Raw genomic sequence first — 23,286 nt, forward strand, 5'->3', positions numbered from 1 at the left:
CAGGCTCAGGGCCCAGTGTTGCCTCCCCATCCGGGGCATCAGGGGCTACCAAACACGGGTTCGCCAGCCCAGCCGCATCTACCTCGCTGGGATTCTTGTAAAAATAGAGGATCTTAGAGCTCTCCCCTGGAGATGCACATTGAAGACTTAAGCTCCAAGAATCTGCGTTTTAAAGCATGTCCCTTGGCATATCGGCCCATTCCTGGCACAAATCTCCATCACGCTGGGAGCCACTGTTTCCCTTAGACTGGAGATCCCGGCCAGGGTTTGAGGGAAGAGGGTGACGGGTTTGTTGCAGGGTGAGTGCTGCGCGGGGCTGAGGGATGCACAGGACACAGGGGACAAGAAGTCTGGAGTGTCGGCTGGGGGTTTCTGCCACCAGCTCCTTCCTTAAGCCCCCGTGCACTCACCCGCCCCCCCACTCTACCCCAGGCCTGGGCCTGGAAGGAGAACTTCCTGGAGGCGGGCACCCTGGAGCGCTACACAGTGGAGAGGACCAACTCAGGCAGCGGCGTGCTGTCCACGCTCACCATCAACAACGTCATGGAAGCAGACTTTCAGACACACTACAACTGCACGGCCTGGAACAGCTTCGGGCCCGGCACGGCCATCATCCAACTGGAGGAGCGAGGTGACCGTGGCTGGGGTGCGGGGCCGCTGGGGGTTCTGCGCCCTGCTCTCTCCCCGGCAGTCCCCATGGGGAGATGACTCTCTCAGGGGCCTGCCCTCCAGAGCCTGCGCTTGTGCTCAGCTGGGGAAACCCACCCCCTTTTCCCAAAGCGCACTAGCCGCCCCTCTGCGCCTGCCCCATGCTCAGGGCTGCAGGGACCGCGGTGCACAAGGCGCCATCCCAGCCCTTGAGGGGCTGTTGGGTCAGTGGAGGAGCACAGAGTGGAAGCGAAAGACTTCAGGTGGGGAAAAACCAGATACTTTGTGGACGGGTGACCTCCCTGGGTTGGCACGAGGATGCAGAGAGAGGAGGCACATGGCGGGCACCCTGCAGCTAGTGGTTCCCACCTCTTCGAGAATCCTTCATCTGCTAGGAGGCACGCGCTTCCTCCCTTAAGACAGTGCATGTGGAGGGAGGCATTGCCTTTGACTTTGTTCAAGGACGCTCTGAGGAGGGAGAGAAAAGTAGGGGGCTCCCGTCCAGTGTGTCTTCGTGGAGCGCGCCAGCAAGGGGGTGATGGGGAAGAACGGAGTGGAGGGAGGACCCAGCGAGGAGGGTATGGACATCCCACAGATCTGATCCATCCAGGACTGCCAGGAAGGGAGAGTTCTCTGGAGGAGGTTCCCTGGGTCCTGCTTAGCTCTGGGGAGCAGGGGAGCAAGGAGAACTGTGCGAGCCCTGGGAGGGCAGGGGCCGGTGCCGCCCTGGCCAGGGTGAGGAGGTGGGGAGGTGGAGAGATGGGGGGACATGGGCGGCGGGTCCGAGTTTGTGGAGACGGCTGAGCTCAGAGCAGCCCAGCCCGGGAAGCCAAGGCCAAGCCTAGCAGGCAAGTGGGCTGCAGAGGGGTGGACGGACACCCAGGGCCAGGGTCTTGCTGTGTCACAGTTGTGGGGAGGGGACATGGCCATGCTCCCAACTTGGATTAAACTGAAGCTCAGGCCTAACCCCAGACCCAATGCAGACCTTCCTCTCCAACTCCCCCTGACCTGAGGCAACGCCGTTCCTATCCGTGGATGCGGGCGGGGCTCTGGTGCCTGGCCTTCAGGTCCCCGTGAGCCACCGGCCTCACCCCAGCCTTTCCTTCTCTCTGAAGAGGTGCTGCCTGTGGGCATCATCGCCGGGGCCACCATCGGCGCGGGCATTCTGCTCACCTTCTTCTTCATCGCTTTGGTGTTCTTCCTCTACCGACGCCGCAAAGGCAGTGAGTCCGGACCCCCACCCGCACGCAGCTCCCGCCCTCCCCAGCCCGGGCAGACGAGCCCCGCGGCGCCCCCAGCCCCCAGGGTTGGCCTGCAGAGGCCGGCAGAGTGCATCCAGGCTGCCCTTCCCTGTGCAGGTCGCAAGGATGTGACCCTTAGGAAGCTGGACATCAAGGTGGAGACTGTGAACCGTGAGCCACTCACGATGCATTCTGACCGGGAGGACGACACCGCCAGCGTGTCCACTGCGACGCGGGTCATGAAGGCCATCTACTCGGTGAGGGTCCCCTCCCCCCCGCCTGCCCCCAGCTCTACTAACCGCCTTCTGTCTTCCCGCTGATGACGGGCTCTGATCCCGCCACTCCCACACCCACGCGCCCGCGTGCTCACATGCGCACTCAGGCGCACTCATACTCGTGCACATACGCACACGCGTAAACACACACCTCCTCCCCAGGCTAATTTCCCTGCCACAAAGGACAGGCAAGTGGGACCTTCCGTAGGCCGGGGCTTGGCGCGGTCCTTCCCACACAGAGTCAGACTTGGAAACCCCTAGAAGTTTTCTGATCCAACTGCCGCGTAGCTCAGAGGAGGAGACAGTCCCAGGGAGGGGCCATGACACACCCAAGGGCACATTGTGCGTCAGCCACAAAACCCCTGCCAGGTCGGATCTCCGACCTCTTCCCACGTCCCGCGCCCCAGAGCCTCTCCCGGGCTGGGCTCACACTCAGAATCCGAGTGTGCCCGGGGGCCCCTGGGCTTGGGGCGGGGCCGGCGCGGGATGAGAACGGCCGGGCCCTGACGCCCACCCTGCGCCTCCGCAGTCCTTCAAGGATGACGTGGACCTGAAGCAGGACCTGCGCTGCGAGGCCATGGACACGCGGGAGGAGTACGAGATGAAGGTGCGCGCGGGGTGGGCGCGGGCGGGCTGGGGAGGAGGGGCGCGGGCTCCCCGCGGGCCCGGCAGGCGCACCCGGCCGCGCCCCCACCGCGCCCCTCGCCCCTCGTCCCCAGGACCCCACCAACGGCTACTACAACGTGCGCGCCCACGAGGACCGGCCGGCGTCGCGGGCCGTGCTCTACCCCGACTACCGCGCCCCCGGGCCCGCGCGCTTCGACGGGCGCCCGGCCTCCCGCCTCTCGCACTCGAGCGGCTACGCGCAGCTCAGCTCCTACAGCCGCGCCCCCGCGTCCGACTTCGGCCCCGAGCCCGCGGCGCCCGGGCCCGCCGCCCCGGCCGGCGCCGACTCGGCCAGCACGCTGTCCTACGAGAACTACGACAAGTTCAACCCGCACCCCTTCCCCGCCGCGACGGGCTACCCCACCTACCGGCTGGGCTACCCGCAGGCGCCGCCGTCGGGCCTGGAGCGGACCCCGTTCGAGGCGTACGACCCGATCGGCAAGTACGCCACGGCCACCCGCTTCTCCTACACCTCGCAGCACTCGGACTACGGGCAGCGGTTCCAGCAGCGCATGCAGACTCACGTGTAGGCCCGGGGCCAGCCGGGCGCCTCTGCGGGGCAGAGGACGAGGCTGTCACAGCCGTTCCCTGATATTCAGGGGCGTTGCGCGTCGCTCCCGGCCCGGCCCAGCCTTCGTCCTCCGCCGCCGGCGCGGCAGGTGGGGAGCAGGTCTCCCGGAAACACCCCGTCCCGAGGATGGTGCTCTGTGCATGCCCCAGCCTCCTGGGCCTGCCCTTCCCTCTTCTTCGGGAGGACGTGTCTCTTCGGACCTGGGCTCTCTCCTGGCCCCAGCACGCGGACAGGGAAGCGAAGGTTGTGGAGAGCGGAGGGGACACTTTTTAGCATTCCCATTCTGCCCCACCCCTCTGGTCTCCCCTAAGTGGACGGGGGTGTGCGACGATGAGCAGGTGTTGGCCTAGGGGGACACGCAGTGGGGGGGATGGGAGGGGGGCTCAGGCGGATATGCGGAGCGCGTTTGCCCGGGCCCCTCCTCCGTCCTCTGCATCCCTACTCGGGCAGCATCTCTCCTTCCGGGACTGCAGAAGGGACCTCGGATTGATTTTAGCTGTCCACCGCACAGCCCTGGCACTGAGCTCGGATCCAGCCCTCAGTCAGCTGGGATCAGAGGGCCAGCTGTCCTGGCTGCTCGTTGTGGACACCTGTGGGCAGAGGGCCCAGATTCTCTGTCTTCTGTGCAGGGCCAGCCGGTTAGATCAGGGTCCCCATGGAGAAAAGAAGGTGGGGGATCTCTGCCCTGACACACCAGCAGGAAGGCTGTGCGCTACAAAGCAGTCTCCAGAACCCCGTCTAGAGGAGCCCCTTCCTTCCCCAGCCTGTCCCACATCCTGGCTTTAACTCTAGAGCCTGACTGGGGAGTGGTGGTGAGAGGGTGGGATGCTTCAGGCTTTTTTCAAAGACAACAGAAAACAATGAAAACCTCACTTGGGGAGGAAAAAAAGAAAGCTGTAGGGAATCCCCCACCCGAAGTCCCAACGGGAAGGAAAGGGGACACCTGTTCACCAGATTCCTAGCACCGTCCATTACTCTGAATTTCCAAGCACTTTGAATCCATTTTTAAACATTCAGGTGGTAAGACCTGTCCCCGACAGGCTCTGACAGGCTTAGGGAGGGTGCCTCGCTCTCAGACTGCTTGTCCTGGCCGCAAGCTGGTCGGGGAGGCCCCCTTCCGGGGGCATGGGAGATAGTCTCTGCAGACAGGTTTTGGTTTGTTAAGTGTCTTTTTTTTCTTGGACCAATCAGATTCCTTCCACTTTCAGTGCCTTGAGTGTCCAGCTTTGGTTGACGGGCCCTGTGTGGGGGGCCCTGGGGGACTGGTATCGCGAGCCCCAGACACACCGCTAGGTGTTGCAGAGTTTCGGGGCCGACGGGCGAGGGGCCTGGAGAGGAAGGAAGGTGGCACGAGAGGACACTGCCGGCACTCATGCCCATGCTGTCCCCACACACATTCCACATGGCCATTCCCAGCCGCCACCTCTGACCAAAGAGAACTGTGCCCCGCCCCGGCCCCGCTTCTCCCGGCAGGCGGGGTCTCTGGGGCGGTCCCCGGAACGCGCTTTGCCCTCTCTCCTGGTCACCACTCATTAGTCGTGTTTGCTTTAATGAGTTACATGCTCATCAGCCACGGGCCATCACCACCCCTGCGGATGGCTCTGTGGGGTGACATTCCTCCCCATCTTCGCTGGTAAGGTCCAGCTAATGCGCAGGAAGCAGGCAGCTCCTTTGCAGCCAGGCAGGCTGCCTCTGCATCCCCTTCCGCGGCATCAGGGGCAAATCCTGGGTGTCTCTTGGGGGTGGGGGGCATCATCCAGGTTCCAGCTGCATTCTACCCCTACCCCTGGGAGCTGACTCCTCCGTACCGAGTCCTTGATGTGAGCCCCGGGAGAAGGTCTGGTGAGGACGCAGGTTCCCACGCAGATGAATTCATGCATACTTTGATTCTCTTCACAGAAACAGAAGCCATGGGTAATCGAACAGTTAAAGTCTAAAGATGGCGATGGCTTTTTAAATGAGTATTCCAAAAAAATATTCATTTGTATTTGGGGTTTGGCCACATTCTGTTTCCTTTTGTGTTGTTTTGTTTTGTTTTAGTGCTGGGCCCGTTCTGTTGAGATGGTGAAGAGGAGGCTGAGGTCACTAGCCAGCTCAGCGGACACTACGGGGACCCTTAGTTTTCAGAAGCCTGTGAACACAGCTCCTTTTCTGCTCTCTGCTCTTTGACGCCGTAACCGGCCGCTCCTGGGTATGGAGCGTGCACAGGGCAAGGCACAGAGAGACACCCGCACCCCAGGCCCTCTCTGCCCTCTGCTGTTTGCACACTGCTCGTCTGATCACACCCAGAACTGGGGCCTGCCTGTTGGACCAGATGGAATTGCTTTTCTGGGGAGTGTAAGGCACCCTTGAACGTAGGAAGCTTTGCTGTGGAGGCTGGGCCCCTCCAGCATGGTGCCCGAGTGCGTGGTGTGGTCGTCTTGGTGACCCCGAGCACCTTTGATACGCTCATCTTAGTGGGAAGAGCGAGGCACGAGGGGGTCAGGAGATCAGGGGCCCCATCCCAAAGCTGCCATTGGCTGAGTGACCTTGGCCTAACCTCTTCATGCTTGCCACCCCCGATTTTCTGGCCTTAAAACAGGGGGAGAGTTGCACAGCCCTAGAATTATTCTGCTCTTGCTGTATTCATTCGGTGAAGTGGGGGCCCAGCCACCCCCCGGGAGGAGCTGGGAGCGGTACGTGAACAGGGACGGGATGGAGTGGTGGAAGGTTCTCCTCCCTCGAGAAAAGCTTTCCCCCTGGGCCTCTTGTCGCAAATGTTGCAAGTGGGTTTCCTGCAGGGTCTGCTGGATCCCGAACGGCGATGGAGCACACCCTTGGCCTCCGTGAGATTGCTGTGGGCTTCTCCTCTGACCATTGGGAGTGGTCTTCTCGATCGGAGCCCTCTCAAAATTCTGCGGGTTTGGCAAAGGCGTCTGTGGCCCAGGCGAGGTGTGGGGAGTCCTCCAGGGTGCCCTGGTTCCAGGCAGCTTTGAGCGGTGGGGGCGGGGGGGGGGGTCAGGGCAGCCACCTTCGGCCCTGTCCTCTCACTGAGGAGGTGAACCTGCCGGCCAGCGTGTCTCGAGCCAGGTGGTGAGGGGTGAGCAAGGCTGACCCTTCTGTGAGGCAGCTGGTGGAGGGAAGAGGGGAGAGCAGTTTGACATTGACTCTGAGCTCACGGAGACACAGACTGCGTCCTGAATCCTGGGTCCCTCGAAGCCCGGCCCCAGAGTCCTTGTGGGGTCAGGAAGGGGGTCCCCCAGGGACGGCGGTGCTCCCCAGAACGCCATGCCTGGGGTGGACAGGGTCAGCTTGACCCCCCCATCTGCAAGCCCATCGCTCTGAGGGAGCGCCCTGCCCCAGAGCCCCTTTTCCTCCCACGCTCTGTGGAGCACCACAGGCCCTGGGCTCCTTAGAATGGAACCGGATGGTCCCTCAGCCCACCTGACCTGTGCAGGCAGCAGCGTTGGGCCATTCAGGTCGGAAGAAAAGCACATCAAAGTCAAGACCCCACTTGGACTGAAACGGCTCAGTCGGGGCCTCCCTTGGCTGTGTGGACCCTTCCGTCCACATGGCTGCTCTCCTGGGCCGCCGTAACCTCGGAAACCCAGGCTTCACTACCACTCCAGTGCTGGGCATCCCTGGCGGGTCGCTGCCCTGTGCCTCGTGTTAGGGAGTCACCCGGAAGGCGTTCGTGAAGCCCCTGACTCTGGCGGGACCAGTGAAGAGGTAGTCACCAGACACTCCACAGACCGAGGGGTGTGATTTGGAAAGGCATCTGTTTTTGTGAAGAGGCTATGAAACTAGCATTTAAATACCCCCCTCCTTTGTCCCTGCCTTCCCTGCCACCCGGTATCTGTCTCTCCCAGAGGCCAGCCTCCGTCCGCCTGGCCTCCTTCTGCCTCCGGACAGCCGGGGAGAGTCCAGAACAGGGGGCACTGGGGGAGGTTCCCGTTTCCTTGCGTCACTGTGAGGGAGCTCCAGGCCCCGTCCCTGGAGAAGGCTGCGCAGAAGTCACAGGCCATATGGGCAGCTCTGGTACAAGCCTGCCCTTACAAATAACAGGAATAATAATAATAATAATAATCGTAGAACCGTCCCGCTCCCGCCGGCCTCCTGCCCCACTCCTGGCTGTTCTCGGCCATGACCATGGACTTTTCGAGGGTCAGCGGGCTGCGGGGTCTTCTACCTGTTTCTGGAGACCAGATGCTGCCCCGGGAACACCCCCAGCTCCCGGCCTGGCCATCACGCCCTCCGCCCCGACCACCCTTGGGGTCACAGCCTCCACTCTGGGCTGCGGTTGAGTTTTCTGCTCCCAAACCCCAATAATAAATGGATCCATGATGACAATTAAGAGAAAAAAATATTATTTTTGTTAGAACAGACCATCGTAGGTTTTTAGCAATGTGTGTCTGTGTGTCCTCACGCCTTTTCCTATTCTGCCTGTTTTCATTTTCCTTTTTTTTAAATATTATGTACTATATTTTTAGTCTCAAACACACTATATATTATATATATTTAATTTTTTTATATATATAAATATAAATGTTTTAAAAAGTACCATGCTTTGTGTTATTGAAGGCATGAGTAGTTCTCCTTGCTTAAAAGATTGCCTGATTTGGGGTGAAATGGTCACATTTGGGGAAGAAAATTAGAGTTTTGGTGGAGATTGCAGAGAGGATTTATGTGGTCCTTCGGGCGGTTACTTATATCTGTGGCTGTCCCGGGCCCTGAGGCCAGGGACGCTGGCACCTGGGAGAGGGCAGACAGACAGCGGGAGGTCCCGCCACGGGAACACACCCGGAACTCTGGGGCCAAAACCCATGATGGGGCAGGTCCGGGGGCGACTGAAGCCGGGGTCCAGATCCCGAAGGAACCGGGAGAGGGTGGGAGCCAGATGGGTTCCATTCGTTAAGAGATAGAGGTTTGGGTCAACAGCAGATTCCCCAAGCCCGTGGCCTTCTGGCTCCGAGGGAGGAGATGGGAGCCGGTGCCGCGGAGGCCCGCATGGGCCATCCCGCCGAGAAACTGGGCGTCCTGGAGTGTAGTGGCCTCCGCAAGGATTTCTCTTTGGTCATGTCCCAGGAGCGTTTGAGGATCACCGGGGGTGGGGGAAATGGCTGTTTTCAGATCCTGTTTTTTGAAAGCTCTAAATCGTCAGAGAGATACAAGGTTTTCTTGTTTGCATCACCTATGTGACCGCCGAGCAAATGGAAGCTGGTCCACAGGAGCCATTCTGAGCGCAGGGGACACAGGACACAGCCAGAGACAGAGGTAGGGATGGGGGAGCTGAAAAGACTTGAGAGGTAATGCTACCCGTTTCCGAGAAGGTGGGAGGTCCCAGTCAGAGGTCCCGCCGCCGGAGAGGCTGGTGCCCTGGGAGCTGCAGGGAGACGCCGAGTCCAGGACCCGAGCCTGTCAGGGGCTGGAGGCGAGTCCCTCCTGGGCGGGAATGGGAGACTCAGGTTCGGGTGGGGCTGGAGGCTGGAGCCAGGTAAGCTGAACTGTGGCAGGTAAAACCTGGCATGATGGTTGGGGGCAGAAGCAAACGGAACAGAGTAAGCAGGAAAACGGAGCAGCAGCAAGTGTGCGAACACGGAGACGCAGGTGCGTCCGTTGGGCAGAGCGGGGTGCCGTGGCTGCTTGCTGTGGGCTGGGTCCGTGCACCCGCTTCCTCTGTGTGTCCTCGGAGCCCAGCACGGGGTCAGCAAGCTCCTGGGGACAAGCCTGTGAGCTGCAGAGGGCATCACTCTGCTCCTGATACAAGAAAGGCCACAGGAGCTTGTCTCACGTGTGAGGTGTCTGCCTGTGATGGGGGACCCCAGCCACTCCCTTAAGTCACCCCCAGCTTGAGGTCAAGTGGTAATCGCCACCTCTGCCGAGTTTGGAAAGCTGCCCCGTCCTTGTGAAGTGCTCTGCCTTGGCGAGCTCTGGCCCGAGGCACAAACAGCCTCCTGTCTGCCCTTCCTCACCCAAGTGTCAAGTTCAGGGTCCCCACCAATCTACGACCAGACATCTTCCCAGAGGATGGGCTCACTCAGCTCTCCCCGTGAATCCCCGAGTGTTCTTGCTTTTAGATGGGGGGCTTCCCTGGGACGTGCCCCGCTCCCCCCGCCTCTGCGTCAAGGCCCTTGGTCTCCTTGTCTGCCTGTCCTTTAGCCTCTTCACTTCCAGATCATACTCATCTTGGGGGCCCAGCCCAAAGGCCCTCTCCTCTTGGAAGCCTTGCCTGACTCATTACTGATTCCCCTTCACTCCGTCTGCGAGGTCCTGGGACAGGTAGGCTGTATGGGGCTGACTCACTGGCAGCTGTCTGCTCCGAAGGCCGGGTTACGTGTGGGACACGTTAGCACTGTGCTTTTCAAGTAAAGCTGCTTGAACACGGGGACCATGTATGCTCCATTTCAGTCCCCTCAGCGGCCGACAGAGGGCCTGGCATACTGTGGCTCTGTGTGGGCTGGAGGGACGTGGATGGGGAGCAGGAGGGGAAAGCCAGCAGCCCCGTGCACGCAGGCACTGAGTGGGGATCGCACCTCGAGGACACGGTGTCTCCTGAGGCAGGACAGCATGGGGACTCCACGCAGGGGCTCTCACGTGAGTTTGCCCAAGGCTGGACGTTGCCCACACCCACGGATGTTGAGTCTCTCCGGCCACCCCCTGCCCCCGGCTGTTGGACGAGGGCAGCCCGACTCGTTCGGGCCAGTGCGTCACAAACAGAAGTGACATGTCACTTCCAGACCAAAGCACTTAATGGCTAGCGTGAGACCCTCCAACTCTTGCTCTGCCTGTCTGGCAACAAGAGCTCATTTATTCCAGATGGTGCGGCTTCGTGATGGTGGGTCCCTCTCCGCCTGGTCCCTGGGTGACTCCACGAGGCCATGATGAACGTGGAGTGTGTGGGGGAAATGTATCTTCGTTGTGTCAAGATCAGGAAAGTGTGGAGCTGCTTGTTAGTGAGACACGACATGGCCCATCCTGATCAATGCCGACCTTCTCTGCTTCCTCCTGCCTGACCTCAGGTCCCTCCATCCCACTCTTCTGCTCTGTGAGACGAACAGACAGCGACTCCCGTCCACCACCAAGGGCCTAGCAGCGTTCCTAGCACGTGACTACTCAGCAAACTTGGTAGCTTTTGTTAGCCTGGAGAAAAGGGCGCGGTGGGCATCTGCCCCAGTGGCTGTCTCTGCCCCCTTCCTTAGAGACGTCGTGAGCGGTCACCCATCGCCTCCCAGCAGTGCCGCCCCCGTCCCCCTACGGGTCAGCACTTTCTGAGCTCCTTGTCTTTGCGAAACCTGGTGAGCGGTCAGTGCGATGAGACGCACAACTCCCTCTGCATACTGCTGACCGCTGTTCACCTCGGTCTTGACCAGCGGGGCCCCACCCCACCCCCGCTCAGGAACGTCCGGCCACACGCCTTGCTGCCACCAACGTGCCCCAGCCCCCCACATGCGTGTTGGATACTGACACCTCTCGCAGAGTCCTGATGGCAGGGAACGTGCCTGCCGGAGCCTGTCTGGCCGGCCCCCAGGGTTCTGAAACCAAAAGACCAGCTCTTTGCAAAGCCGGAACCTGGGGGAGGAGAAAGATCACTTCCTCACTTTTCCGTTTCCTTACTCACTGTAATTAGCTGCACAGAGGCAGCCTCCCGGGGAGAGCAGCGCCATCAGCTCCTAGAATTGAACGGGCAGCTTTGTCTTTTTGTTCCTCTCCACATAATGCTGCTCTCCTGGTGGTCGCTATGTAAACACATCCTGCACTCATTTGCAAACTGGGGAATATTTCATATTTGGAGGCTCAGATAAATGCTCCAGCTTCCCGAAAGAGACCTGGTTGGACTTCTTTTCAGGCAGCGTCGTACCCACACTCCTGGTCCGGCACCCCAGCCACGCGACTCCGGGAGATGACCAACACTTTGTCCTTCTCAGAGCCTTCTCTGAAGCACGTGCCCCATGGGATCACACACTCAGGAGTCGAGGGTACCTCTGGGGCGCCTGGTCCCACTAGGGACCTGAAGCAGGAGCCCTTACTTGGTCTCAGAGAAAGGCTCTGCATCAAGACCGTCGAGCCTGGAAAACGGGTTGGCTTTTCACAGAGTCTGGACTTGGGGATCCAAACGGTGAGACTTCCCTCTAGCTTCTCCAGACACCGGCTCTGAGCCTTTGGGAAAGATCATTTGACCCTTCCAGGCCTCGGTTTGCTCATTGGTTAAGAAGTCATTCCGTCATTCATGACGAAAATACTTATTGAACATTTACCACGTGTCTGGTATTACTCCAGACCCTGGGGGTGCCGTGGGGCAACAGGGTGCCTGCCCTCACAGGACAGTGATGGACAGCGGCAGGTGGAGGGGGAGACAGAGAAAGGTACGCGGGTAGGTGGCAGGGATGCTGGGAGGAGGGAGGTGGCCTCGGGGGAGAGAAGAGGAAGGGTGAGCTCGGGGAAAGAATAGGTGAGGCAGAGGGAACAGCATTTGCAAAGGCCCTGGGGCAGAAAGGAGATTTGGGGTTCAAGACCCAGCCAGGAGCCTGCCGTGGGTGTCCTGAGAGTGGTAGCAAGTCCTGTCGGAAAGGCAGCTGGAACAGACCTTGGAGGACTCACAGGCCATTAAGGAGGACTTGGGAATTATTCCGAGATGGGAACATGTAGTAAGTCAGGCCATATGAAACTGCTGTTTTTCTAGGTCAGGAATGGTTGAACATCAGCATTTTATACGCTTCGGCCTAATAGATGGAAACGTGCAGTATTGCTCGTTTATTATCACCGCTATAAAAACGGGCTGTTCTATTATTCTGGCAGGATTAATTGGAAGACGTTTCTTCCTTCTGGGGAGCATGAATGCGTCTCCTTGCGGTGTGCACCCGAAGCCGCAGCCCAGCCTTCAGGGCACTGCTGTCTGGGTGCCCAGCCCCCTGCCCCACCGGCCGTTTGATATGGAGCCGTAGCGGTTGCTATGACGTCATGTCTCTTCCCGAGACACCTCTTCCCGGAGTTAAATATTTCTGATTCTGCAAACCTCTCTCTTGCGACAGGGTTGCCCGACGCCCCTCCTCTCGCACGCCCTGCCCGCGGAGTGAGTTCTGAACAATCATAGGAAGGCAGTTTCGCGTTGCACCCCACCAATCAAGGAGGGCTTCCCCCCAGCCCCACCAAGGTTCTCTGGTTCCTTCACTTGCTCACTTTCAGAATACACTGTCTTCCGGCTCTTCCCCAGGAGGGAATGGGGCCGCATCCCCTCCCCAGGGCCCTGAGAGCTGCTGTCCACTGCAGCGGGAGGACGTTCCAGATTCTCAGACAGAAACCCCTGGGACAGGGAGTGAGAGGGCTGTCACAGCTGAGCCCAGCACCACAGCCTCGGTTCTCCGGGCTGTCCCGAGACCTGGAGTGCTCTGTGCCGTGGGTCTCCTTGGAACGTTTTAATAGGGTGACTGGCATCACACGGTCCCAGACCTGGCTGCCCGGGGCCCATCTGTTTGCTCCCTGCTCTGAGCTTCCGGACAAGGATTCTGGTGCAATCTCCACCCAGTAGTCATGCGATCTTGGACAAGTTCCTGAACTTCCCGAGTCTCAGTTTTCTTTTCCTTCCTCCCTCCCTCCCCACCTTCCTTCCTTCCTTCCTTCCTTCCAAGACTTTATTTATTTATTTGAGAGAAAGAGAGAAAGAGTGAGGGAGAAGAGGCAGAGAGAGAGAGGAGGAAGCAGGCTCCCCGCTGAGCAGAGAGCCCGATGTGGGGCTCGATTCCAGGACCCTGAGACCATGACCTGAGCCAAAGGCAGAGGCTTTAAACCACTGAGCCCCCCAGGCGCCCTGAAACTCAGTGTTCTCATCCATGAATGAGGGATAACGACCTCCCTACTCAACGGAAGGGAGAGCTAGCACAGACGGGTATGAAATGAGCGCGTGTCCCAAACCCCACCACCGCCTCCACTGCCCTCGGGGTGGCCCAACCCCTGCAGTGGCTGAGAGGTTTCCCTGCTTTCCTACTTTGTGCCCCAGAAACTGTCCTCCGCAGCACCCATTCTCTGAGGAGTTGTTACCGCCTGAAAAAGCCCCTGATCTTCATTCTACCACCAAGGCCAGAAAACTGGACTCCCCCCAAAACCGCACAACCGAAGCAAGCCTCCGAAGTGTAAGTGACCCCCGTCACGCCCTTGCTTCGACTCACAGCTTCACGACGTGCAGGATACAATCCTCACTCCTCGGGTCCCCCGGGCCCCACCTTGGCCGCCGTCTACCTCTTGCCAGCCTTTGTCACTTCCCACAACAGACGTCCTTGCTCGCAGGGACATCCTGTCTCTGAGTGAAATGCTGGACCCCTTCCTTCAGAGACACCTCCGCGGGTCGGGGAGGCTTCGGGAGGGGAAGAAGTTACTGTGTACTGAGTAAAGTGCCAGGCATCTCATACATGGGATTGCGTGCGGCGTTCAGAGGAATGGGCCCCTGGAGCCACACCTTTAAGGAGACACCCCTCCTCCACGCAATGCCCAGCGGGCGCCCAGCGACGAACCTCGTGCACGAGCCCCAGAAGCTCCGGCTTCAGAGCCCCTGGGGCTCCAGCTCTCCTTCTAATAACCTAAAGGCTATTAACAATCTCTTCAGTTATTAAAACCATTCTTTGATGCCTGTCCCTTTGGTCCTGGCTCCATGCCATGAGAAGTAGCTGGTATCCCAGATGCCCGTTGGAGAGGGAGGCCCTTCCCCGGGCTAGAGAAAGAGGCTGAGACCTCATTGCTCAGGCGCGTCCCCATTCACACGGGAGGACACAGCCCCCGGCCCCGGGCACAGGTGCTCCTGGGTTTAAGCTCTTGCGGGTGAAAGAACCTGAAGGCATGTGTAGAAACACGCATTCCGGAGGACGGAGGAGAAAAGTCTCATGCTTGAGCTCAGGCCCAGGGGCTGCTTGCAGGGGTCTGAGTCCGGGGCCTGAGGTCTGCCAGCTGACGTGCCCCAGGGACACCTTCACCTCTTTCACCTGTGAGAAACGAACGTCGGGGCGCCTGGGTGGCAGTGGGCTAAACCTCTGCCTTCGGCTCAGGTGGTGATTTCAGGGTCCTGGGAGCGAGCCCCGCGTCGGGCTCCCTGCCCTTCCTCACCCTCCCGGATCCGCCACCCGCACCTGCTGACTCTGTCCTCCCCGCTCACGCGCCAGCCGGCTTCTCCCCTCCCTCCCACGACCTGCGTGGGTGTTCGGCTTTCTCCACCCCCGCCTGTATTAACGCGACAGCCTCCGGCGCGATCTTCCTGTCTCCGGCCTGACCCCGTCTAAACCGTACTTGACTCTTCTGTGGGAATAATCCTTCCAAAACGCAAATCTGATGGGATGCGTTCGTCCCTGAAGTCATTCCACTTGTCCCTGTCGAGGTCGGGACAAGATTAAGCCCTTTAACATCTTGGAGAAGGGCCTCCCTGACCTGACCCCCCTCTGTCCAGTCTCACGGCTTCCTGAGTCCCTTTCCGGGGTTTAAGGGTATCACCTGCGAGTCTGCTTTCGGTTCCTGGGGACGCGGCACGCACCATTTCTTGCCTCCTTGGAACAGGTGGTCCTCTCCTCAGAACAGTGTCCCTCCCCTTTATCTCTCCCTAGCTGACTCCTCCTCATTGTAAAAATCCTGTACTGGGCTTTGCCTCCTCCCTGAAGAGGTGCTCCCCACCTGCTCCGTCTAATTACGGACTCTGCCCAGGTGACCCTTCCCTGTGCTCCCGTCTCTGCACTCAGGGTCCCAGGCACTCTGGTGGCCATCGCCTTATGGCAGGAAAAGCTTGGGGCTCCCTGCTTTTCTCTTTCTTTTCTTTTTTTTTTTTTTTAAAGATTATTTATTTATTTATTTGACAGAGATCACAAGCAGGTAGAGAGGCAGCAGAGAGAGAGGAGGAAGCAGGCTCCCTGCTGAGCAGAGAGCCCGATGTGGGGCTCGATCCCAGGACCCTGAGATCAGGACCTGAGCCGAAGGCAGAGGCTTTAACCCCCTGAGCCATCCAGGCGCCCCTGCTTTTCTCTTTCTGTGCACTTGGCATGCTGGCTGCTGTCTCTCTTTCTCCTTCTCTCTCTGTCAGGAGACTGGAAGCCCATTGCGGGCAGGGATTGGGCTCCGTACGCCCTCCTTTCCCCCATCAAGGTCCTCTGACGGTGGCCAGCCTCCCTCCAAGGGAGAGCACCTGTGCGTGTGCGTAGGCCCTCCCCCCAGGTAGCCGCTGGGCTCCGGCAGAGCAGAAGAGGAGGGAAGCCGGCCGTGAGTGGAGGGGAAGGACGTGTGACGGACTGGCGACCCAGGCATCCGGTTTCATTGTTTAAACACTCAGCCCTTCAGCCCAGGACTCTGTGCCAAGTCTCTGGAGGTGTGGAGACACGTACGCGATGGTTCCTGTCCTTCCGGGATGTGCCGTCCAAGAGCAGAGTCGTACCTGTCTGCAAACCCTCGGAACCGCGGGGTGGTCTCTAGACTCTAGGACTCTGAACACGGTGCGGCTTTAGCAGGGAGAGAAAGCCGTTACTCGTAACTGGTGAAGGTTCAAAGCGAGGACAAGGTGAAATCTGAGCAGGGATGTGAAGGATGAGAAAGGTTCTGCCCACTTTTCCTGGGGCAGGAAGGCTTTCCAGGCAGGCTCCCAGCGCTGGCTGTGGTTTTCCTGGATTAAGCTGCAGTCACCTACGTGTGTGTGGACTGGGTGTGGGGACGGGGACAGGCCACCCGGTGTCCCGCGCTGGCCGAGGTGCTCCCGCGCCCGCTCCCACCCCCGTGGGCACCCAGGCTCCGGCAGGGGCTCCAAGCACAGGGCTGCGGCCTCCTCTCCACGCCTGGTTTATTATGCACGAGGCAGGCAATTTGCCTCCCGCCCCGGGGACCCATCTCGGAGACAAGAAGGCAGTTTGTTCTCTGTAATGGCTTGTGCTGGAGTGTGGCGAGGCGGCAGGCAGGGCGGGCGTGAGGGCTGGGGCTGCACGGAGGGGGCCGGGGCCTCTGCGGCCTTTACTCTTCCTCTCCCGCGGCTCGCTTTCCCCCACTGCGCTCTGTCCTTCTGCTCCTCGTTCCTGAGCCTGGTGGTTTCTCATCCCTCCACCCTCTTTGTAGTGCGGGACAGGGTGGGTAGGAGGGGCTGCAGGGGGGACAGCAACCATCCCTCACTGCAGGGACTCAGCCTCTGGGGACTCTGGCTCACTCCTTCCCACCCTAAGCCATCCCCATCCCTCCTTCTCCCTCGTGATCCGTTTCTTCGCTGACCCTTCGCTGACCTTCATCCCTATGCCGGTGGGAAGACACCCTGGGATCCTGCCGTCACTTCCAGGTGGGCACCTGCCTCAGCGGAGGGCTTGCCCACAGCCTTCTCATTCACCAGAGGCGCATCCCTGGTGAAGCCCAGACCCTGCCAGGCGGGGGTCTCCTGGGGTGAGCGCCTTGGGGTGAGGACTGTGGCTGGGCGGGGGAGTTTCTGCACACAGTCCGGAGGAAACTGACAGGCAGGCGTCTGTCCCTGCGGTCCCCACGCACATGCATCCCCGGGGTCCCCCCTGCCCTGCCCTGTGCCACCGGCACCGTCAGGCCAGGCTGTGGCACTTGTGTCCAGGTGTCTGTCCGCACGGCACAGCCCAGTGTGAGGGTAGCAGTGCGGGCTGAGGCTGCTTCTGTTCCGGGAAGTGAGCTGTGCGCTCGCGTTGCCTGTCCTCCCCGCTGGAGCCTTCCTTCTCCCCGCTGTCAAGTAAGGGGGTTCCCTTGGGTGGACTCGGAGGTCCTACACCCCTGCTACCAGGTGAGGGTGGATGCGATCCCAGAATGGCCCCGGCAGGGGCGTGTCCTCTGTGCTCATGGATCCCGGAAGGCTCCCTGCCCAAGGTGGCCGGTGAGTAGCAGAACGGAGCAAGGAGTGGCCAGGGAGAGCGGGGGGCAGTGGGAGGGATTCGGGTCCTGTGTGCAACAGCAGCAGAGCAGACAGGGGCTGGGGACAAATGCAGCTGCCGGCAAGAGTGTGGGGGCGGGATGGTTAAGGGTCGGGGCCCTGAAATCCTCAGGCAATGTCCTTGGGGAGCAAGGGATGCAGGAGAGGAGCCGGAAGGGCCCAGCCGGGGGGGGAGGGGGCGAGGAGACCCAGAGAAGTGCCGGGGCCAGGACCTGACCTGGGACCGTGGCCTGGGACCCCCAAGGACAGGAGCTGGCAGTGTGTTGTGGGGACCTGGACCTGCCTGCATCTCCTCTGAGCCTCCGACATTGGAGAGCCCTGTCTCCTGAGGTTTGTGGAAATTCCCAATGACATAGGGCCACCTCCTCCCAAGAACACGTGAGTCCATGGTCAAGGCAGCCCTGCTCCTTCTCGGGACGGGAAGGGGGCTCCTCAGGGACAGGCTGGAGCCCCTGCGGTCTTTGTGGGGCATGTGTGCCCCGAGAGGTCTGTATCATGGTGGGGACACGCAGGGGCCAGGGTACGAAGGTGGGCACTGGGGTTGGTGCTGAGGCCCAGGGCATCTTAGGTGCACCTGCCAGGGCCCAGCCACTGCTCCGGAAAAGAGATAGGAGCCAAGGGAAGGCAGGGAACCTGGGGGAGGTGAGTGATACCCACAGAGCCAGCCAGGCGGGAGGCGGCAGGAGGATGAATGGGCCTGACGGGGAGGAGGAACCTTTCCTCAGCTCCAGATCTCAGGAAAGAGAACAAAGGAGCCTGCGAAGGCAGAGGCAGAGAGGAGGGTGAGCAGAAGCCAGCCATGGGGGAAGGAGGGCAGAAGGGGAGGGCAGGTTGGAGAATGACAGAGCCCACGGAGATGGCTCTAAAATGCAGAGGCCAGTGGCCTGAGTGCAGGTGGGGACTCGCTTGGTGCCCCTGTGAGGCTGGCCCGAGGAGGGAGCGGACACCACCCGCTGCAGGTGTTTTCACGGCGGCTCTGAGGGGAGCCGCTCCTCTCTGTGGGTCAGAGGACGCTGAGAGGCTGAAGAACCCACTGGAGGCTGAAGTGTACCCCACAGAAGCTGTGACAGGGGCCAGGAAGAGCTCGGCCCAGGACAGAGCCACAGACCCCAGAAGCCCCTCACCACAGCTCCCCGGCCCCTCGGTGGAGGTGGGGATGCCCCCTGCCTTCTGGGCCCGCAGCACCTTCCTACTGGGCTCTCTGAGGATACGGGCCAGAGCCGGTCATGTCTGGGGCCAGACCTGCCATGGGCCCTGTGGACGCCCCGCAGACAAACCCCTGAGGCAGCAGCGTGTCCGGCTCTGGGCGACCCTCTGGGGAGCGTGGTCCTTTCCCACCGTGCTGATGAGGGCATCAAGCTCTCCTCCAGCTCCGGGAGGATATAAAACAGAGGCTGGACCATCGCTCAGCCGGAGCAGTCTGGTTCTCTCCTTAAAAAAAAAAAGGAAAGAAAGAGAAAGGAAAAAAAAAGAGAAAAAAAAAAGCTTAATATGTTTATCGGTTTGATTTATTGTTATTAGCTTCCATGCTGGTCAACATAAAATAATTATAAATTCGAGATTACAGTGAAAACCACTACCATTTTAATTTAAAAAAAAAACAGTGTGGGAGGTTCATAGCCTATATATACTGCCTCCCATATTTCTGCTGGGAACATTAAAAAAATCCTGTCACGCAATAGAAAAGGTTTTAGTCGGAAAGAGAAGGAAAGAGGCAACGAGGTATGAGGTGGGGGCATGGGGTAGAGCCTGGGAGAAGGCACAGGAGGGACCGGGATTCCCACCAGCTCCCGGAGCCGGGCCACGCACCGCTGGGCTCCTCTGGGCTCAGGGGTGTGACAGAGAACCTCGAGTCTGGCCCCCACAGCCCAGGTGGAGGGGGGCACCAGGTTGGGAGTGGCTGTCCCTGTCCGTCACCCTGGAGGAGGGCAGCTGCCGGGTCCAGGAGCTTGACTGTGCTCAGTTGGGACCCCTTTGTGTCCTCTCCCACCCCCAGGCTTGTGGGTGAGGAAGGGGACACCAGCCAGGCCTCCCCCTCCTGAGCTCCCTGTCTGCACCCCTCCCAGCACACGCAGTGAGAGAGGGTAAGGCAGACACATTTATCTTGGCGTAATTATCTGTCAGGTACAGCGGGGAGGCCTCGGCCACCCCCAACCACGCAGGAAAATGAGTCCCACATGCACAGACACGGGGCTGCGATCTTGCCCTCTGCCCCAGGCGCTCAGCCAGACCAGCACCGGACGCCCCCGCCGGACGTCTACTGCCTCCTTCCAGCCTGAGCTCCTGGTTGCTGGTGGGGGGAGGCCTTAGGACTCGCCTCCCTACGCGGACGGCGATGTGACTCCGCGGGCGGTGGGTGCATGTCTGCCACAGCGAGGAGCGCCACTTTCCAGGATCTAGCCAGCGGGTCTAGGACCCTGGGAGGCCCTGCACATGTGTGCTTTCCTCGGTCCCCATGAGACAGCGCGTGGAATCGGTGTTTCTGCTCACCGTGGAGAGGAGGACACAGCTGGTTGGGTCCCACCAGAGCCCAGCTCTGCACGTCCCGGGACCGGGCTCTGTGGGGTGGCCGAGAGGCCCCGGAGGGGCAGGGGGTGGTCACTTCTTGGGTGAGCTTTGGTGCCTCCTTCTTTAAAGTGGGCGTGGTCTGTTCCTCTCCAAATTCTCATGGGAATGTAATGAGAAAGCAAGTCTTGGGACATGTAGGAGCTCAAGAAGAGAGGCGCCTCCCCCTTCAGCCTCCCTGCCCCATCCCTCTGTGCACAGGGGCTCAGAGTCAGAGCCTGGCTCTCTCTCTCTGTGCCCAGGACCCTTTTGGCAGTCCGCTGAAGTCTACGGACTCCTTCACACTGTTGGGAAGCAAGACTGTCCCAATCCCCTTCAAGGACCTTCTGGCCGGACTAAGAGTCCAACTGACACGAGACAGATTAACGGGAGAAAATCAAATTTAATAGCATGTACATGGGGAATCCACACAGACACGGAAATTCCAAAAACCATGGTGCAAAATGAGGTGTCTATGTCATCCCAGACAGCGGCAGGGGTCTGGGACCTCAGAGGGAAGGAGGGTAGTTCACAGGGCAGTGCGGAGAAGAGCAGATGTACGGTAATTAGAGGTTTGCCTTGTGTGCAGAAGGGTCACTCAGATAAAATTCATCTCTGCTGGTAACCCTTATTCTGGGAAAGACCCCCAGTTTAGATTCTTCTGCGTAGTTAAGGGAGGGGTGAAACTTTCTCTTGAGTCCACAGGGCAGAGTTGCCTGCAGCTCAGAACAGTCCACAGGCCAAAGCGGCCCATCTTGGGGCAGCCCGTCCTTGACTCCCACATCATAGTGTTGCCGAATGCGTGAACTGAGGTATGTGGGATTACAAAGGAAGCCAGTTCTACTGAAAAACCGCTACTGAAGGAATCAAAACAAACAAATGTACGACACAGTAATCAACCACCCCCTTCAACGATGCATTCCATAACCAGATCCAGCAGCGGATCTCGTAACTGCTGTAATTTGCGAGACGGGATGAGGCGAAGGACGTTTCCGGAGGCTGCAGCCACAGGTAGAATATGAATGCACCTGGGTGTCTATTAGTGACAGAACCCCAGGGATTGTTAGCAGTACGGGGCTTGTGGTGGAGAAATCCGGATTCATTCAGAGCTGGTGAAAATACGTCCCATCACCCAAGTCCCCGGACACCGCCCCCAAAATCCACCCAGGCATCTCGGGTTACGAGGAGACGCAATTGGCTAAAAACCACATCCATGTACACGAAGAAGAGCGATTTAGGGAGAGATGGAGACAGAGAGCGTCTGCCCACGAGGGCCTTCTGGAACCTATGGGTGTCTTTATGAGCACAGCAGCCAAGAACCACAGAGGTTGAACGACGCAGCCGAGCAGCCAAAGGAAAAGGCAACAGAAGCAGGGCTCCGGCTCCTGGGTGCCCCTGGCCCTGCTCCCAGGCCATCTCCACCACGTTGTGCCCCCCCCCACCCCCCCGCCCTCCTCCTCTGAGGAGAACACGGCTCCCTCTGTCCGGCTAGCTCTCCCCATCCCTCCACACGGCATGGGCGCGTGTCTGCATTACCTGCATGGTTCTGTGTGGCTCCACGTGGCTCGTGGGTGCACACGGCTCTGCTCGCGAGGGCTTGGGCTTGATGGCCGGCGGGCACTGGGCTCAGAGGAGTGGGGGCGGCTCCTTCACGTTGGAGAGAGAGGGTGGCTTGCGTTCAAGCGGGACGAGGAAAAGCCACTGCACTTACAAGGGGGGAGGAAGTGGGGTCCAGAAGCCATTGGCTCTCCATCTGCAGTCTGGCTAACGGGAGCTGAGGTGGAGGGGCTCCCTCACCCCCTGTCTTCGGGACCCCACAGAGGGACCTCAGCGTCTGCTTGCACCCCTGACTCGCTGTGGGGCCTGGAGCGTTTCTTCCCTGCGTCAAGCCTCTTTCCTGCACTGAGAATGATCTCCTTCCTCTCTGCTCTCAGGGGTCATCTGTAAGCACTAAGGTGGGATACAGCCGGTAGTTATTTTTAACAGGAAAATACAGGTTTTCCAGGGACACGTGTGTGTGGCTGTCCTCGGCAGCCGTCTTGTTAGGACGGAGCTCTCAGTCCACGAGACCTGCAGAGTCCACGGAACCTGCCCTCCTCCGTCGCTCACCTTTCAGACCCAAACCGGCAGGCGCAGTCTTCTGCAGACCCTGGAGAAGTTCTCTCTCCCCTATGAAGGGCTTGACCTAATTGGCGTTTCCTCCCGAAGATGTTTAATTCTTAAAGGGCCCGCAGCACCCTGGACTTTACAAATATCCTTTGTATCTCCCTGAAGTCTCAGAATCCTCTGAAATGGGCACAGGTAAGGAAACTAAGGCTTATTCACACAGAACATTAGTGATCGCGTGGCCCAGGAGGGCCACTTCTGACTCTTCCTGGGACCCACTTCTGTCAGGATGAAGACAGGCTCACCAAGGGTGCAGTGATGCAAAGGGCCTGGGGAGGTAAGACAACATCGAAATCCTCCTTACTTGAAGGAAGACTGGTCGCCGGAACTCCTCAGCGGGGTTTTCCTTATCCTTGGTTTATCATCCTGCTGCTAAGTCGGCCGCCTTTACTTACGTTGGGAAATGTCACAGCTCCTAAAGCAGGCTTTGGGGGAAACGGAAGTGACTTCTTGTTCCAGAGAAACCCAGGAGCTCAGTCCCTGTCCTGGGCCCTCTCCGCCGTCCTCCTCGAGGGGATGCTGCCCTCCGGTGGTGAGCGTGGTGACTGACAGGTGCACACACCCGTCTGGGTTCTCACCGGTCCCAGCAGGCAGTCTGGCAGGACGGTCATTCAGTGCACCGCGACCTTGCCTGAGGGACCCGCCCCAGGCACAGACGGGATGTTGTGCCTGCAGCCAGGGCTTCCAGCCGCTCACCATCTTCCCAGCCCATGACGCTACATCCCCAGACCTCAGCCAGCCTCGGGCAGCCCTGAGGGGATGCTGGGCCCAGTGCTGGCTCAAGAAACCCAACACCTGTCCTCACCTGTTACTTTGTAACCAGGGGCCGGGAGCAGACACCCTACACTTCACCTGAGGGGTCACGCCATCCCGCGAGGTAAGCGCGATGTCCATTTTGCAGATAAAGAACAGAGGCAGAGTTTAAATCTGCGGTTCTTAGACTTCGTGGTCGTCATCCCTGTACACTCTAAAAAATTACAAAACACCCGGGAGGAGATTTTGTTTCCCCGGGTTGTATGTGTCCATATCTGCCATATTAGAAAGGAACAATAAACTTTTAAAAGCACTTAATTCATTTGAAAATAACAATACTGCACTTATTACATGTTAACATGAAAAACATTTAGAGAGAAGAACAGTATCGCCTTGTACATCTCTGTAACACTTGGCACCCAGGGAAGAAGGGGAGTAAGAAGGGGAGTAAGAAAGGAGACCCAGGGCCCCGGGCTGGCTCCGTGGGAAGAGCACGAGACTCTCCATCTCAGGGTCGTGAGTTCCAGCCTTGTGTCAGGTGTAGTGCTTACT

At 59.5% G+C, this 23,286-nt stretch overlaps 1 protein-coding gene across 2 annotated transcripts in view; it reads left to right on the forward strand.

Annotated features, from left to right (window-relative positions):
• Positions 1–7,871, forward strand: part of KIRREL1 (kirre like nephrin family adhesion molecule 1) — an 85,733-nt gene extending 77,862 nt beyond the window's left edge. For both annotated transcript variants that reach the window (XM_045983090.1, XM_045983091.1), the window contains exons 11-15: positions 433–631; positions 1,764–1,871; positions 2,007–2,146; positions 2,694–2,771; positions 2,884–7,871. In XM_045983090.1, coding sequence (XP_045839046.1) covers positions 433–631; positions 1,764–1,871; positions 2,007–2,146; positions 2,694–2,771; positions 2,884–3,360 — 1,002 coding nt within the window. In that variant the 3' untranslated portion in view covers positions 3,361–7,871. The remainder of the gene's footprint in view (positions 1–432; positions 632–1,763; positions 1,872–2,006; positions 2,147–2,693; positions 2,772–2,883) is intronic.
• Positions 7,872–23,286: the final 15,415 nt, after the last annotated feature.

The sequence above is a fragment of the Meles meles genome, chromosome 17, assembly GCF_922984935.1.
Source record: "Meles meles chromosome 17, mMelMel3.1 paternal haplotype, whole genome shotgun sequence".
NCBI classification, from domain to species: Eukaryota; Metazoa; Chordata; class Mammalia; order Carnivora; family Mustelidae; genus Meles; species Meles meles.